The sequence below is a fragment of the Lissotriton helveticus genome, chromosome 2_2, assembly GCF_964261635.1.
Source record: "Lissotriton helveticus chromosome 2_2, aLisHel1.1, whole genome shotgun sequence".
Classification (NCBI taxonomy): domain Eukaryota; kingdom Metazoa; phylum Chordata; class Amphibia; order Caudata; family Salamandridae; genus Lissotriton; species Lissotriton helveticus.
The window spans coordinates 140,724,573-140,737,443 of NC_136060.1; the positions used below are offsets into that span (position 1 = coordinate 140,724,573).

A 12,871-nucleotide genomic window follows, 5' to 3' on the forward strand; every position below is an offset into this window, starting at 1 on the left:
ACAAGAGCTGCAAGGTATTAAAACCTTTATTTAATCGGTGGAGAGAGCCTGCAGGGAGGTAGTCTGTGAAAAGTGGTGATGCGGCGAGTGCAAGCTATGTGGTTTTATTTTACATTCTCTATCCCATCATTTATCACTTTTACCTCCCTAACCCCTGCCCACGGTCCGTCCCACCTCACGTCCCTGCACTGGCCGCTACTGTCTGTGATTTTAAAAATATGAGGGAAGAAATGCCAACATTTAGACAACAACTCAACTCTACTAAAAAAGATCTGGAAGCTAAAGTGTTTGAATCTCTAGTTGGAGTTTGCAAATCTGGTCTCTCAAACAGAAGGTAACAGTCCTCGAAAACATGGGGGTCATCATAACGTATGCCTGCATGGTCTGCTGGAAACGAACAAGGAGGAGAACCCACAAATCTTCCTACCACAATTATCACAATTTCTACCAACCCTGCCTGAATTTAACTTCCCAGTACTTTTGAGTTTGAAAGAGGCAATAGATTGCATCATAGACAACAAGCAGACGGAAAACATCCAAGGTCAATAAGGTTTGTGCTTCTGGTGCAACCAGCATGATGTATTGGTACTACATTCTTACGGACCTTACGATTACAAAGGTGAGAAACTCTCTTTTGGTGCAGACTTTTCATACAATACGCAAATACTCTGCAAGACGTTCCATCCCTTAGGTCCTACTCCAAGGCAACATGGGTTGGAGTATGGCCTACTAGACACTGCAGTAATGTTGGTGATGGTAGATGGCAGGACCCGCCAATAAATTAATGCCTCAAGGTCTGGTAACATTTCTGGATTCCTTTGAGGGCTCCCAAATGGATACAGCCCCACTTCACCAATGGCTCGAAATTCCACCGAAACCGTCCAACCATACCTGCCCTGAATGCTACTGACCCAAATGCAAGTCATTAACCAGCCGGGCATGTATTCTCTTCATGAGATAAAGCAGGTTATTACAAATCCCTGAGAGACAGGAACATTACTTCTCATAAGCTGAGTACTCCCTGATCACTAAACACACATGTGGTGAAGACATGCTTACTATTATATTGCCTGAGTACTAGGTCCCTACTCTTTTGAAGTAGCAGCAGTAGTGACTCCCAGATAGCACCTAAAGTTACTTACCCTTATAAAGGTTTTGGTAACAGCTATTGCAGAGTTCTACCATTAGCCTCCTTGACTCATTCCTACCTTTGCAAAAGACTCCTTCTTCAAAGTATCTACCTGACAAAAACATTAGACTTCCTTCCTCCACAGTCATGTTATCACTTGTTGTACTGTCTGGTGAAATATCAATATGCATAGGATGAAGTCCCTCTATATCTGGGACGTTAATGTAAATGGTCTTAAGAGCCATGTTAAGAGGAAAAGGTCCGGACATAGTTATGTAAAAAAATGGATGAGTAGAATCATCTTTTCCGACCGAAGTGGAGAAACTACGGTGTGAATAGGTAGGGTCCATAATAGCACCCTTTACCCACGATACCCCAGAAGATCAATAATCAGCACCCACTTTAATGTCTTAGAAGTGTGGCATGACCCTACACTCGCTAAAACTCTTCCACATCAGTGCCTTAAGATATGGCGTGGACCAGAAGGCCCTTACGTCTTTGCAAGAGTGAGCACCCAAGACAATGCTTACGTCATTGGCTCAATTTATGCCCCATACAATGAGAACAAGCATTTGCAATTCAATAGGTCTCACCTTACTGAAAGTTCCAGCTATTTGCGTTGCAAATGATTGTTTGTTAGATTTTATTTTGTTATAAAATATACCAGCAGTAGCCTAAGTAATAAAAGAGAATCAGTGAAGCAAGAAAAGGGTGCAGTACCACAGGATGCTACTAGGTGTCTTTGTGGAGTTGTAAAGGGACCTCTATTAGCCATATAAGGGCCTGCACCCTTACTTATGCTACTGCTGGAATACTTTTGTAACAAAAAAAGCAATCGATCCAGCATTCGTTTCGATTTGGAGCTATTTGCATTGTAAATGGCAATGTCTTTTACCTATATGTTATGGAGTGTATGTATGTGGTATGTAGTGGAATTATGTGGGTTGGATTGGATTCGTTAGTTGTGTATTTGTGTGGCAAGGAATTGTGTGGTGTTGATAGGATTTGTGCAGTGGAATTATGTGGCATGGTGTACTGTGGAATTATGTGGGTAGTAATTATGTGCTATGTAGTGTAGTGGAATCATGTGGAATGGGATTCTGTGTTATGGAGTGTAATTATGTGGAATGTTTTTTTGTGTTGTGGATTGGTATGTAGTGGAGTTTAATTATGTGGTGCGCTGTTGAATTTTGTTTCATGATGTGGAATTGTGTGGCGTGGATTGGATTTGTGTGGTGTGTACAATATACATGTGATGTGTTGTGTAATTGTGTTGTTGAGTTGTAGTGTAATGGTGTAATGGAGTGGAATAATGTGGTTAGGCGTTTCATTTTGTGGTGTGCACTGAAAATGTGTGGAGTTGAATTGTGTGGTGGGGAACTGTGTGGATAGCGTTGCATTTTTAGAACAAAAAAGAACAAATAGGAGCTAAGCTCCAGATCTGTTTGTTCGGGTGTTCAAAAAAAAAGAAAGAGGTATTGGTGTCGTAAAAGTAAATATCTTACTTATGTGTTATGGACTGTGGCAGATGTATGTGGTGTGTAGTGGAATTATGTGGGTTGGATTGGAATTGTTAGTTGTGGCATTGTTGTGTGGTCTGGTTTTGTGTTGTGGAATTATGTGGCATGGTGTGCAGTTGTATTATGAGAGTAGTAAGTGTGGGTTTTTTTACTGAATTGGAATTGTGTGCAATGGCATTTTGTGTTGTGGATTTTTATGTAGTGGAGTTTAATTATGTGTTGTGCTGTTGAATTTTGTGGTATGATGTTGAATTCTGTGTTCTAAATGTAATATATGTGGTGTGTCGTGGAATTGTGCTGTGTGTTGGAATAATGTGGTTTGGTGTTGAATTATTTAGTGTGGAATGGATTAGTGTGGAATGAATTTGTGTGGAGTTGAACAGTGTGACAAGGAACAGTGTGGTGTTGAGGGAAAATGTGTTGCATAGAATTATGTGGCATGGTGTGGAGTGTATTTATGTGGATTGTTATATGTCATAGAGTGGATTTATGTGGAGTGTATTGACTAGCAGGCAATTAGCTGGAGTTGAATTATGTGGTGTTGATTGGTATTATGTGGATTGTAATTATGTTGTGTGGTATGGAATTGTGTGGCTCTGAATTGTGTGTTGTGGAATTGTGTAGCATTTTTTTATTTATGTGGCAGTGAATGCGTGTTGTCTATCTATAGCAGTCCTGACTGAGTACTTATAAAAAGACTTACCTTTAAAAACTGTGAAAACATCACACAAAAGCTTCACAAAACAGTCCTAACATTTGTATAAATTCTAGAAAGCCCTGTTTTTAGTTCCTAAGTGAGCAGTTATTCCAGCAAAGGAGGAGTCCTTTTGTAGAAACCTGTGGGTTATGGTTGTTTGCTTATAACAAATAGCCCAGATGTATTGGTTACATATACTATGCCCTGTTTACAGGTCTTGAGTCCCCTTGGATTTTGAATTATATTGTAGACACTTGAGAAAATACAGAGATTAAAAAAGGAAAGTGTTTGAAACAGCAGCACATTATCCCATATTAAAGAAAAAAAGCCTTAGAAGATATCACAAATATTTTTTATGATAGGTAGGAGTGTTGGGGTTATGGCGTAAATGTTTGTTAAAAAAAGAAAAAGAAATGGAGGATTTGACAAAAATTCCATGCTGTATCATATTATAGTAACAGAAAAGCAGCACGTAGAGTGCCCTCCCTCCTCCTATGTCCACAGAGACAGCGCGTTTTGGACACAATGTGTCTTAAATGCATTGCTAAACTGTCTCTGTGGACATAGGAGGAGAGAGGTCACTTCATGTTATTCTAAATTTGTTAAGCGCGCGGGCACCCAGGGGTTTCATGGCGCTGGAGATGAGGAAAGATAGAAAATAATAAACCTATCCCGAGGCTAGATAGAGTAACCAGGTCTTCGAGGCTACTATCCCGAAGCTTGCTTGAATAACCAGGTCTTTAAGGCTCCCCGAAACTCCATAAGATTGGTGCATTTCCTAAGCGGGAGGGGGAGAGAGTTCCACACCTTTGGGGCGAGAAAAGCGAAATGACACCCACCTTGGCGTTTCTGCTTAAAGGGGGTAGAGTGAGAAGGGACTGATGGGCAGAACGAAGATTGCGGGTTGGCTCATGTTTGATTATTAAATTGTTGATGAACATGGGACTTTTTCCGTGAAGAGCCTTGAAGGCCAGACAACCTACTTTGAATATTACCCGTTGGGCTATGGGTAGCCAGTGAAGAGTAGCCAGGAGTGGTTTCGCCGAACGCCTACCGTGGTTCTTGAAAATTAATCTGGCCGCTTGGTTTTGCACCATTTGCAAGCGTTTAGACAAGTACAGGGGGGGGCCTAAATAAATAGAATTTGAAAAGTCTAGTCGAGACAGGACCAGGGCGAGTACCACGTGAATGAGGGCAGAGTGAGTAAGTAGATGAGCAATTTTTCTGATCTTGCGCAGTTGATGGAAGCTGGACGAGATCACAGCTCCCACCTGACCTTTCAGAGAGAGATCAGAATTAATGATGATCCCGAGGCTTTTCACCGAGGGAGAGGGAGAGGGAGAGGGAGGGGATCCCATTGTAGACGGCCAAAAATGAGGGCCCCAGCTGATCGAGCTTTTGCCCGGGAGTACCAGCTTGGTCTTCCCGGGATTGAGTTTTAGGTGGTTCAGCTCCATCCACCGTTGGATGTGCAGCATGGTTGCCTGGAATTCCACGGCGGAGTCAGTTAGGTCCAGTGGGAAAATTAGCTGCAAGTCGTCAGCATAGTTATAAATCGTAACTCTCCTGTTTTTTAAGGAATGTAACAGAGGTTTAAGATATAGATTGAACAGGAGGGGGGACAGTGAAGAGCCTTGCGGCACCCCACAGGTGGTAGACAAGTTGGGCGCGGTGAAGTTCCCAAGTTTAACTGCCTGGGTCCGGTTGCTCAGGAATGACTTCACCCACTTCATAGATAATCTGGTTCTTTGATATGGTTTGCCACCCCCAATTTATTTTCCAAGATTAATCTTTCTCTGCCCTCATGCATTACTAAACCCTCAGTTTACAACTAGAATTTCTGCAGGGCAATTTAAACAAGCAACAGGAGAGAGGGATGTTGGTGCTAATTAAAGCTGGGTTGGGGGTGTCAATGTAAAACTAGCAGCAGACAGCATAGATTAAAGAAGCAAGAGGGAGGAGGAGGGAGTCGAGGAGAGGGGGAGCATCTGTCAGTTGTAAATTGTAAACAAGCAGTTGCAGATTGCAGAAAAGCATGTCGTGCGTGCGATAGGAGAAAGCCATTTAAGAAAATAGTACCCACAGACAGTAAATAAAACATACTGCGTAACACCACAGTAAGAGGGCCAGTCCTCATGGGAGGTTACAAAGAGAGACAAGGAGGTTCTAAGGAGGGACTAACAAGCCTATTGACCAATCAAAAGCCATCATTTACAAAGGAAAGGAAGAGAAGCCAATTGTAAAGATGGGCCGAACATGGGCGGAGCTTAATGCACATATATTGAATACTGCATGTCTCAAAGATACAGTGCAAGCGCTGCTCCAAGCGAGACCTAAAAAGAGCATTCTTAACTGGCCTCAATACAGTGCTTGACAGGACTAGGTGATCCAAAAATTGTAATTGGAAGGGATTGAAACCTCGCTCCGGATCAGGTTCTAGCACCGGGAGCCACCAGCTCAAATAAAGCATTGTTTCCCATAATCTCATACTGTCTCTTGCAAGCTTCCCACTATAGCTCTGTAGAATGTTAACAACTGGTGTACTATACACACGCTTTTTGTATTTTATCTGCCTGAAAAATTCACTTAAAAGTTTAATAAAAATGCTAAAACAAAAACAAGTATCTGAAATTCTCACGATGTACAATTGTATGTATTTTATGTGCAGCTGCGTGTGAGTGCAAGCGACGTTGTCACAATTAGCGAAAGCAAATACAACTTCATCTTGAAGCACCTGGCAAGAGCTCAGAAGGAGAATCATGAAATGCAAGTACCTTCCATTCATATCTTCCCTGCACAGTCACCCACGACATTGTGCTTCGAGTTAATAACATCCAGGTATATTATGTGTTTTCAATGGCAGTATGTATGGACCAGAACCGTATTTCTCCAGACCCAGGGCCATCACCCCGAAGACCTTTGTAACCAGTGACCCGGACAACCCAGAAGATTCTGGCACGAATTCCCCAAGTAAGCACAAATATGGCAGTGCTGACACTAAAAGCAGTCGAAAAGCAAATGTTCAAAATCTGAAACGTAAACTGAAAGCAAATATACAGCCCTTCATTCCAGGAGAATGGATTTTTTTGTGAGGATTACATTCTTTATTCGTAATATCAGAGGCGTCTCTTGAGGGTCCTAACAGTTTAGAGTTTAGCCACCTCAGTTTCCCTCCTGGCCTTTGAACGTGTGGCTTTCAGGAAATACAATAACAGCTGCTGCAATAAACTTACCTTAATGTTATGTTATGTCGGATTTATTTTGGAGCAGAAACACATGCCCTGTTTATAAATATATTCATACTTGAAAAAATAGATTGTCCTGGTTTCAATGTTTTGCTCTGCTTAAATGTAAATCTCAGCAAATTTCTCATGTTTTATGGCTTTTACCTTTGTATGTAACCATTTTATTTTAATTATAGTGCCTTCCATTTTGTAAGCTGTCGTACTGATTGAAAAAGAAAGATATGTCAGAAGAGGACAAGAAGTGTATTCTATACATGGGATAAAATAACTCCTGTTGTACATTATAATGATATGCAAGTCACCCGAGATTGTTTCAAATCTTTGCTTTATATTATATGTTGGACCTGTTTGGCTCAAATGTAAAAACTAGGTAATCTTTTCAAAACAATTCTAAGGGATGAAACACATCAGTTGTTATGCCATATTATTTCCTTTTGGTACCTTATTTCTTCATCACGTTTACTTAGTGCTGTGTATCAAATAGTTACTTTGGTCCCTGGGTCAGCCTTTTGCATTTTAGGGAGAGTCTGTGGTATTAAGCGTCAGGGAAAGCCCAGTATTTCCAATGGTAGCGTGGTATCTATCCTCAAGTATAAGAATATGTTCCCACTGGAGTCACTTAATACATTTTTGTAATTAATGTGCTGAAAAAGGATGGCATGTGAACTGAAGAATGGGAGGTTATTATGCACCAAATATCCCAAATAGTTTTTATTTTAGTACTGTCGACTTCTTGCATGTGTTAATCAAAATAAAATGTCGTATTGATGAGACGGAGAATATTGAATGAATATATACAATAAACAAAAACACCTCAACACTCAATAGTACATTTATCCTACATATGATACAACCTTTCCAGTAGATAGATAGCAGCGACCGACGTTTCAACCCTGTATCTCATATTTAATACAGGGTCATTATCAGGAAAGGCTAGCTGAGCTACTTCCAAGGTTCGTCCTGAAGCGCAGATCTGGTCTCTGCAGCAACGGTGCAGTAAATGCTGAAAAAAGTCCCTTTGCATCAGATGGGGAGTGTAAACAGTGGCTCCAAAGAGTCATTGAACCCCACAGTCTTAGGTCCTGTTCGGGGAATAGCTATGTGTGGACAACCAGCTATTGTTCGGTTCTGGGAATAGGTATGGAGGGACAACCAGCCATGAAGAGGGGTGAAAGCCTTCATTCCTCTTCGTGACTCTGTTACTGTTCTTGACCCCTATCGGAACACAGTCTTATGTTTGATAATACATTGGTTCTACAAAAAGCATCCTGAACGTATTTACAGTGCCACTGCATGCTCAACAGAGGAGTTGTTAGTGATTATGTGCCATCTATACTACTCCATGTCATGGTGGACCTGCGTGCTCTGTACTGATCCTGGTGGCTACAGGGCTGGGAAGGGGTGGTTGGGCAAACCTAAAGGTAGACAATACTGGACTCACTAATCAGCTTACATTTGATTAAAATATGTTAATGTGTGACTAGTTAGCAACCTTTCTAGACATGACAGTTATTACTCTGTTCCCTCAAGTTGGTTGTTCTGTAGGATTTAGCAAGTGTATTAATATCATTCATACTGCTGGGGTATTGTTAATCAATTTTTCGTTATCAGCACTTTTTCTTTCTTCAAATAATTTTTCGTGTGCTTAAAGCCCCTAGCGTACATTCACATTGACAGATGTTGACACACAAAAGGAGGCATGTTCACCAACATTTTAGAACTCAGCACAAGTGCTTAATTTGTAAAATGATGAGTGCCGGTGCCCAAAGCGCTTCTCATACGCTGGCCAGCGCAACTAAATGTCAGTGGGCTGAATCCCAGGGATGAGTAGTTCGTAATCCACCTCAGGCCTCTTTAATCCACTGCCAGACCCAGTGACCCAGGCCACTGTCAGAAAGGGACAATTGTTTTGGGCACAAAAATGCCAACTTTCTAAAAGTATTTACAACAAGGGGTGGTGATGGACAGAGTCTCTGAATTAAGCAGAGTACTCTCACCCAGTCAAGAGATCAGGGCTAGATCCAACACCGTTTTTTAGCTCATTGCACCATCCCAGTTTCAGAACCTGGCTGTATGCAAATTAGTCTGTCCCTGGCCCAGTGCATCATGGGAACAGGGCAGACCAGACTACAAAAGCCAATTCTTACACTGGGAAGGAAACAAGCTTCCGGGGACCGGTTTCTGCCATTTCTGTCCATCACCACCCCTTGTTGTTAATTATTTTGTCCACCCTAAGCGTGGAAGGGTATGCTCAGACATGAGTCCCTTGCTCACTGCACCATCAGGATTCAAGCAAGCCGGGCCGAAGAGGCTGAAATGCCAGAAACCGGTCCCCGGTAGCTTGTTTCCTTTCCAGTGTAAGAATTGGCTTTGTAGTTTGGTTTGCCCTGTTCCCATCATGCACTGGGACAGGAACAGACTAATTTGCATACAGCCAGGTTCTGAAACTGGGATGATGCAGTGAGCTAAAAAACGGTGTTGGATCTAGCCCTGATCTCTTGACTGGGTGAGAGTTTTCTGCTTAATTCAGAGACTCTGTCCATCACCACCCCTTGTTGTTAATTAACTTTCTAAAAGTGGCATTTTCAAAATTGCACCTTAAAATTATACTTCACCATTAAAGACGATCCAAAATCAATACTCTTTTGAATGTAATCAGTAAATCTCTATCTTCTCCCAAGCGGAAGTTAGCACTTATTCATTGAAATAGGGTAACCCCGTGTTAGTCTTTGGGAGAGATAGGCCTTGCACAAGTGAAAAACAACTTTAGGAGTTTTTTACTATCAAGACGTGTAAAACTTAAAGAGCCATTTCCTACTTTTTTGCATGCACCCTGCCCTAAAATCCTTTCAAGCCTACATTAGGGGTGGCTTACAAATATTAAAAAAGAAAGGTTTGGACCTGGCAAAAGGTTTACTTTGCCATTTAAAACTGCACTACAGACTGTAATGGCACGCCTGAGACACATTTTAAAAAGCTACTTTTGTGGCTTGCACAATGAGGTCTGCTGCCCAATAGTAGCACTTACTTTACAGGCCTTGGATATAGGTATTGCCAGTTACTAGGGACTTACAAGTAAGCTGAATTTGCAAATTAGGGATAGGCCAATTTCAGATTGTTTTTAAGACAAGAGCGCAAGCACTTTTGCACTGGTTAGCAGAGTTAAAAATGCCAACAAAAATGATTTCAGCAAAGGGGATGAAGGCAAAACATTTGGGGAATACCATGCCAAGGAAGTCAAGTGTAAAAATACTTCTAAAAGAAACATTCATCCTCAGACATAGAGGTCCCATACCTTGATCTTCACTGATCACTGGTTGTGGTTTCTCAAAGTAGCATCACTTCAGCAATATAGAATGGGGATGTGATTCATGTTGGGAAACTGACACCATTGATCTCAATAGAGAGTAAAGGTAATTTGATGTAAAAGGTAATATAAAAATATTTTCTTGAGCAACAAACTTAAAAAAATATATATATATATGATATGAAAAAACATGTTGTCGAGTAATGGTTCATATGTACTTTATATATGCTACATAAACACGACTTAAAAAAAAAAGAAAACCCAATGTTAACGTGTCATGATTCAGCAGTCATATAATATCTTACATGTTTTCCACAGTTCATTCTTTTAGCCCACCAGAATCGATAACAAGCAGTTCTGACTCTGGAGAGACAACTGAAAAATCTGAATATTTTACCTCAGAGAATTCAGAGACAACATCAGAAAGTGTCTCTTGGAGTCATCCAGAAACACCAGAGAGTTTTTCTACTCCGGGATCACAGAAACCCCAAGAAGGTTTTAACTCAGGGAGATCACAGGAGGCAGCAGCAGATCCTCTCCTCCATACTGTAGATGTTACAGGAAGAGAACCAAAGCCAGAGGTATTGTCAATTAAACATGGTCAAACCGTATCATTTTGCAGACCTTGCTTCTGTGTTTTTTATTAATGTGACGTTGTGTCAAGCCACCAGCCCGATGGAGAGTTTACATTCTATGAAATGATTTGTTTGTACGAAGTTTTATTGCTACTTTAGGAAAAATCTGAGTCATACATAATTATGACTGTGCGACCTCGCATAATAATGACTTGGTAAATCAAACTAGTAGGTACTGGTGAGGTTATGTCATGAGACCAACCCTACAATCGTTCTGTATTCAAATAGTTTATTACATTTTATAATAAACTGAGACAATACAAAAAAAGAGTACTATAAAAAGTACCCAAGGAGGCTATGTAGTTATGAAGAACAATACTTATTATTAAACAGGTACAATGTAATATAGAATTAATAGTAATAAAAACAAAAGGGAGATGAGAGGAACAAGAATACATATAATACAAATAAATATTTGAGTAGAGATACTATCAAATAGAGGTATGAGCCAGTTATAATATAAGTAAATAAGTAGAGAAGGATATATCTAAGAAGATAATAATGATCTATAGGTTTCCAAAATAAATGATAAGCGTTACAATTGTGAGTAATACTATTCAAAGACAAATGGGCACCTCTTCTAGTCAAAATAATCCATGACCACCAAACATGAACAGATAATAATGAAACATCTTTCCAACATGCTGTAATGGATTTTAAAGCAGCTGATAACAGAAAGTTAAAAAGCTTACATTCTAAGTCAGACAAATCATTGGTAAGAGCAGCAGATTTACAAATCAACAATTTAAATGAGAGTTCCTCTTGGATATTAAATATTTTTTTATAACATTCCAAACTTTAAAAAGAGATTTACCAATGAAAAGCATATGTTTTAACGAACCAATATGTAAGTTACAGTGCCCACAATTTGAACTCGGAAGACGTTTGGCTTGAAATAATCTTAAGGGAGACCATAAGCAGCTAGATAGATTATAAGAGTCTGTTTGATAAAGTGATACAAATAACCACCCTGAGATATTATTCAGCCAAATTTTTTTCCATGTATCATATGAGAAGGAGGTTGAAAGTTCATTATTCCAAAATCTTGAAATTGTATCAATATTGTTATGTTGAAGTGCATTCATTTTCTAATACATTAATGAGACAGCATGAGACGAAGAGGATACAGTTTGAATATAAATTAATAAATCTGTTTTAGTATTTGAGGGAATATTATGAGGAAAGGAATCTAATATAGGTTACACAAAAGTTCATATTTGAGAAAAACAGAAGATGGAAAATGATTTTTTTTCTGTAAGACATCAAATGATATAAAGGTATTGTTATTGTAGACATATTTGAGGTATAAAATACCAGCCTTAATCTGTGAATGCCAAAATCTAACAGTTCGAAAAAGTTTTAGGCATGGATTATACCATAATGAGATATATACAGTGTTGGACATGAGTGATTGGAAAAAAGAGTCGAAATTATTTAATATTAGTTTTGTGATTTAAAAATAATGGATGAAAAAATATTGATTTATTGGACATGGATAACAGGGTAGACTATGGAAACCAAGTTAACGAACTCCTTTCTATAAAAAGCCATGTAGGAGGATTAATCAGATGAGAATGAATAAACCAAAGGGAGCTTTGTTTTAAAATAAATGCTTTATGATAATTAAAAAAGTCTGGTAAACCAAATCCTCTAATACATTTAGCCATTTTGAGTTTTTTTATAACCAATACGAGGTGCTTTTTTGTTCCGAAGAAACTTAGAAAGGAGTTGCTCAACAACTTTATAAAACTTCATAGGAAATCGACTAAGGATCACGGCTAGGGAATAAAAAAATTTGGTGCTATAATCATTTTTATTGGGTCCATTTTTACCCACCATCAAAGATTAAGCAAAGACCATTTAGATATTTTATCCTTAATGTAACTTTAAATAGAATCACAATTTAATGATGTTGTTTTCATAGATGAGGAGAACAAAATGCATAGGTCTTTGAATTTATATCTTTGCCAAATGTTCTCCTTCATAGGTAACATATCTGGGCTGCATGGTCGAGTGCGGCAGATGGCCCTTCTCGAATGCCTCCCTATAGATCCGTTCCAGGATCGGCACTAATATGTCGGCATAAGTGGAGTAGAACTCCACCGGGAGTCCATCCATGCCCGGAGTTTTGTTTCTGTTCAGGTGTTTGATTGCAGTGCGTATTTTGTGTTGGGTGATGGGGCCCGCTATATTTTCTCGCACCGCTGCTTTCAGTTGAGGAAAGGGGAGGTCCCGCATGAAATCAGTTATAAGTGTAGGGTCTTCCGGTCCCGGTCGGGCATACAGAGCCTGTAAGTGATCGTGGAATGCCCGGTTAATGTCACATTGTGTGTTGACT

At 39.8% G+C, this 12,871-nt stretch overlaps 1 protein-coding gene across 1 annotated transcript in view; it reads left to right on the forward strand.

Moving 5' to 3' along the window:
• The window catches only part of LOC144821639 (uncharacterized), a 335,720-nt gene that overhangs the window by 48,258 nt on the left and 274,591 nt on the right, over nucleotides 1-12,871 (forward strand). The window contains exons 5-7 of the mRNA XM_078678875.1: nucleotides 6,015-6,112; nucleotides 6,210-6,382; nucleotides 10,217-10,479. Of these exons, the coding sequence (XP_078535001.1) occupies nucleotides 6,015-6,112; nucleotides 6,210-6,382; nucleotides 10,217-10,479 (534 nt within the window). The remainder of the gene's footprint in view (nucleotides 1-6,014; nucleotides 6,113-6,209; nucleotides 6,383-10,216; nucleotides 10,480-12,871) is intronic.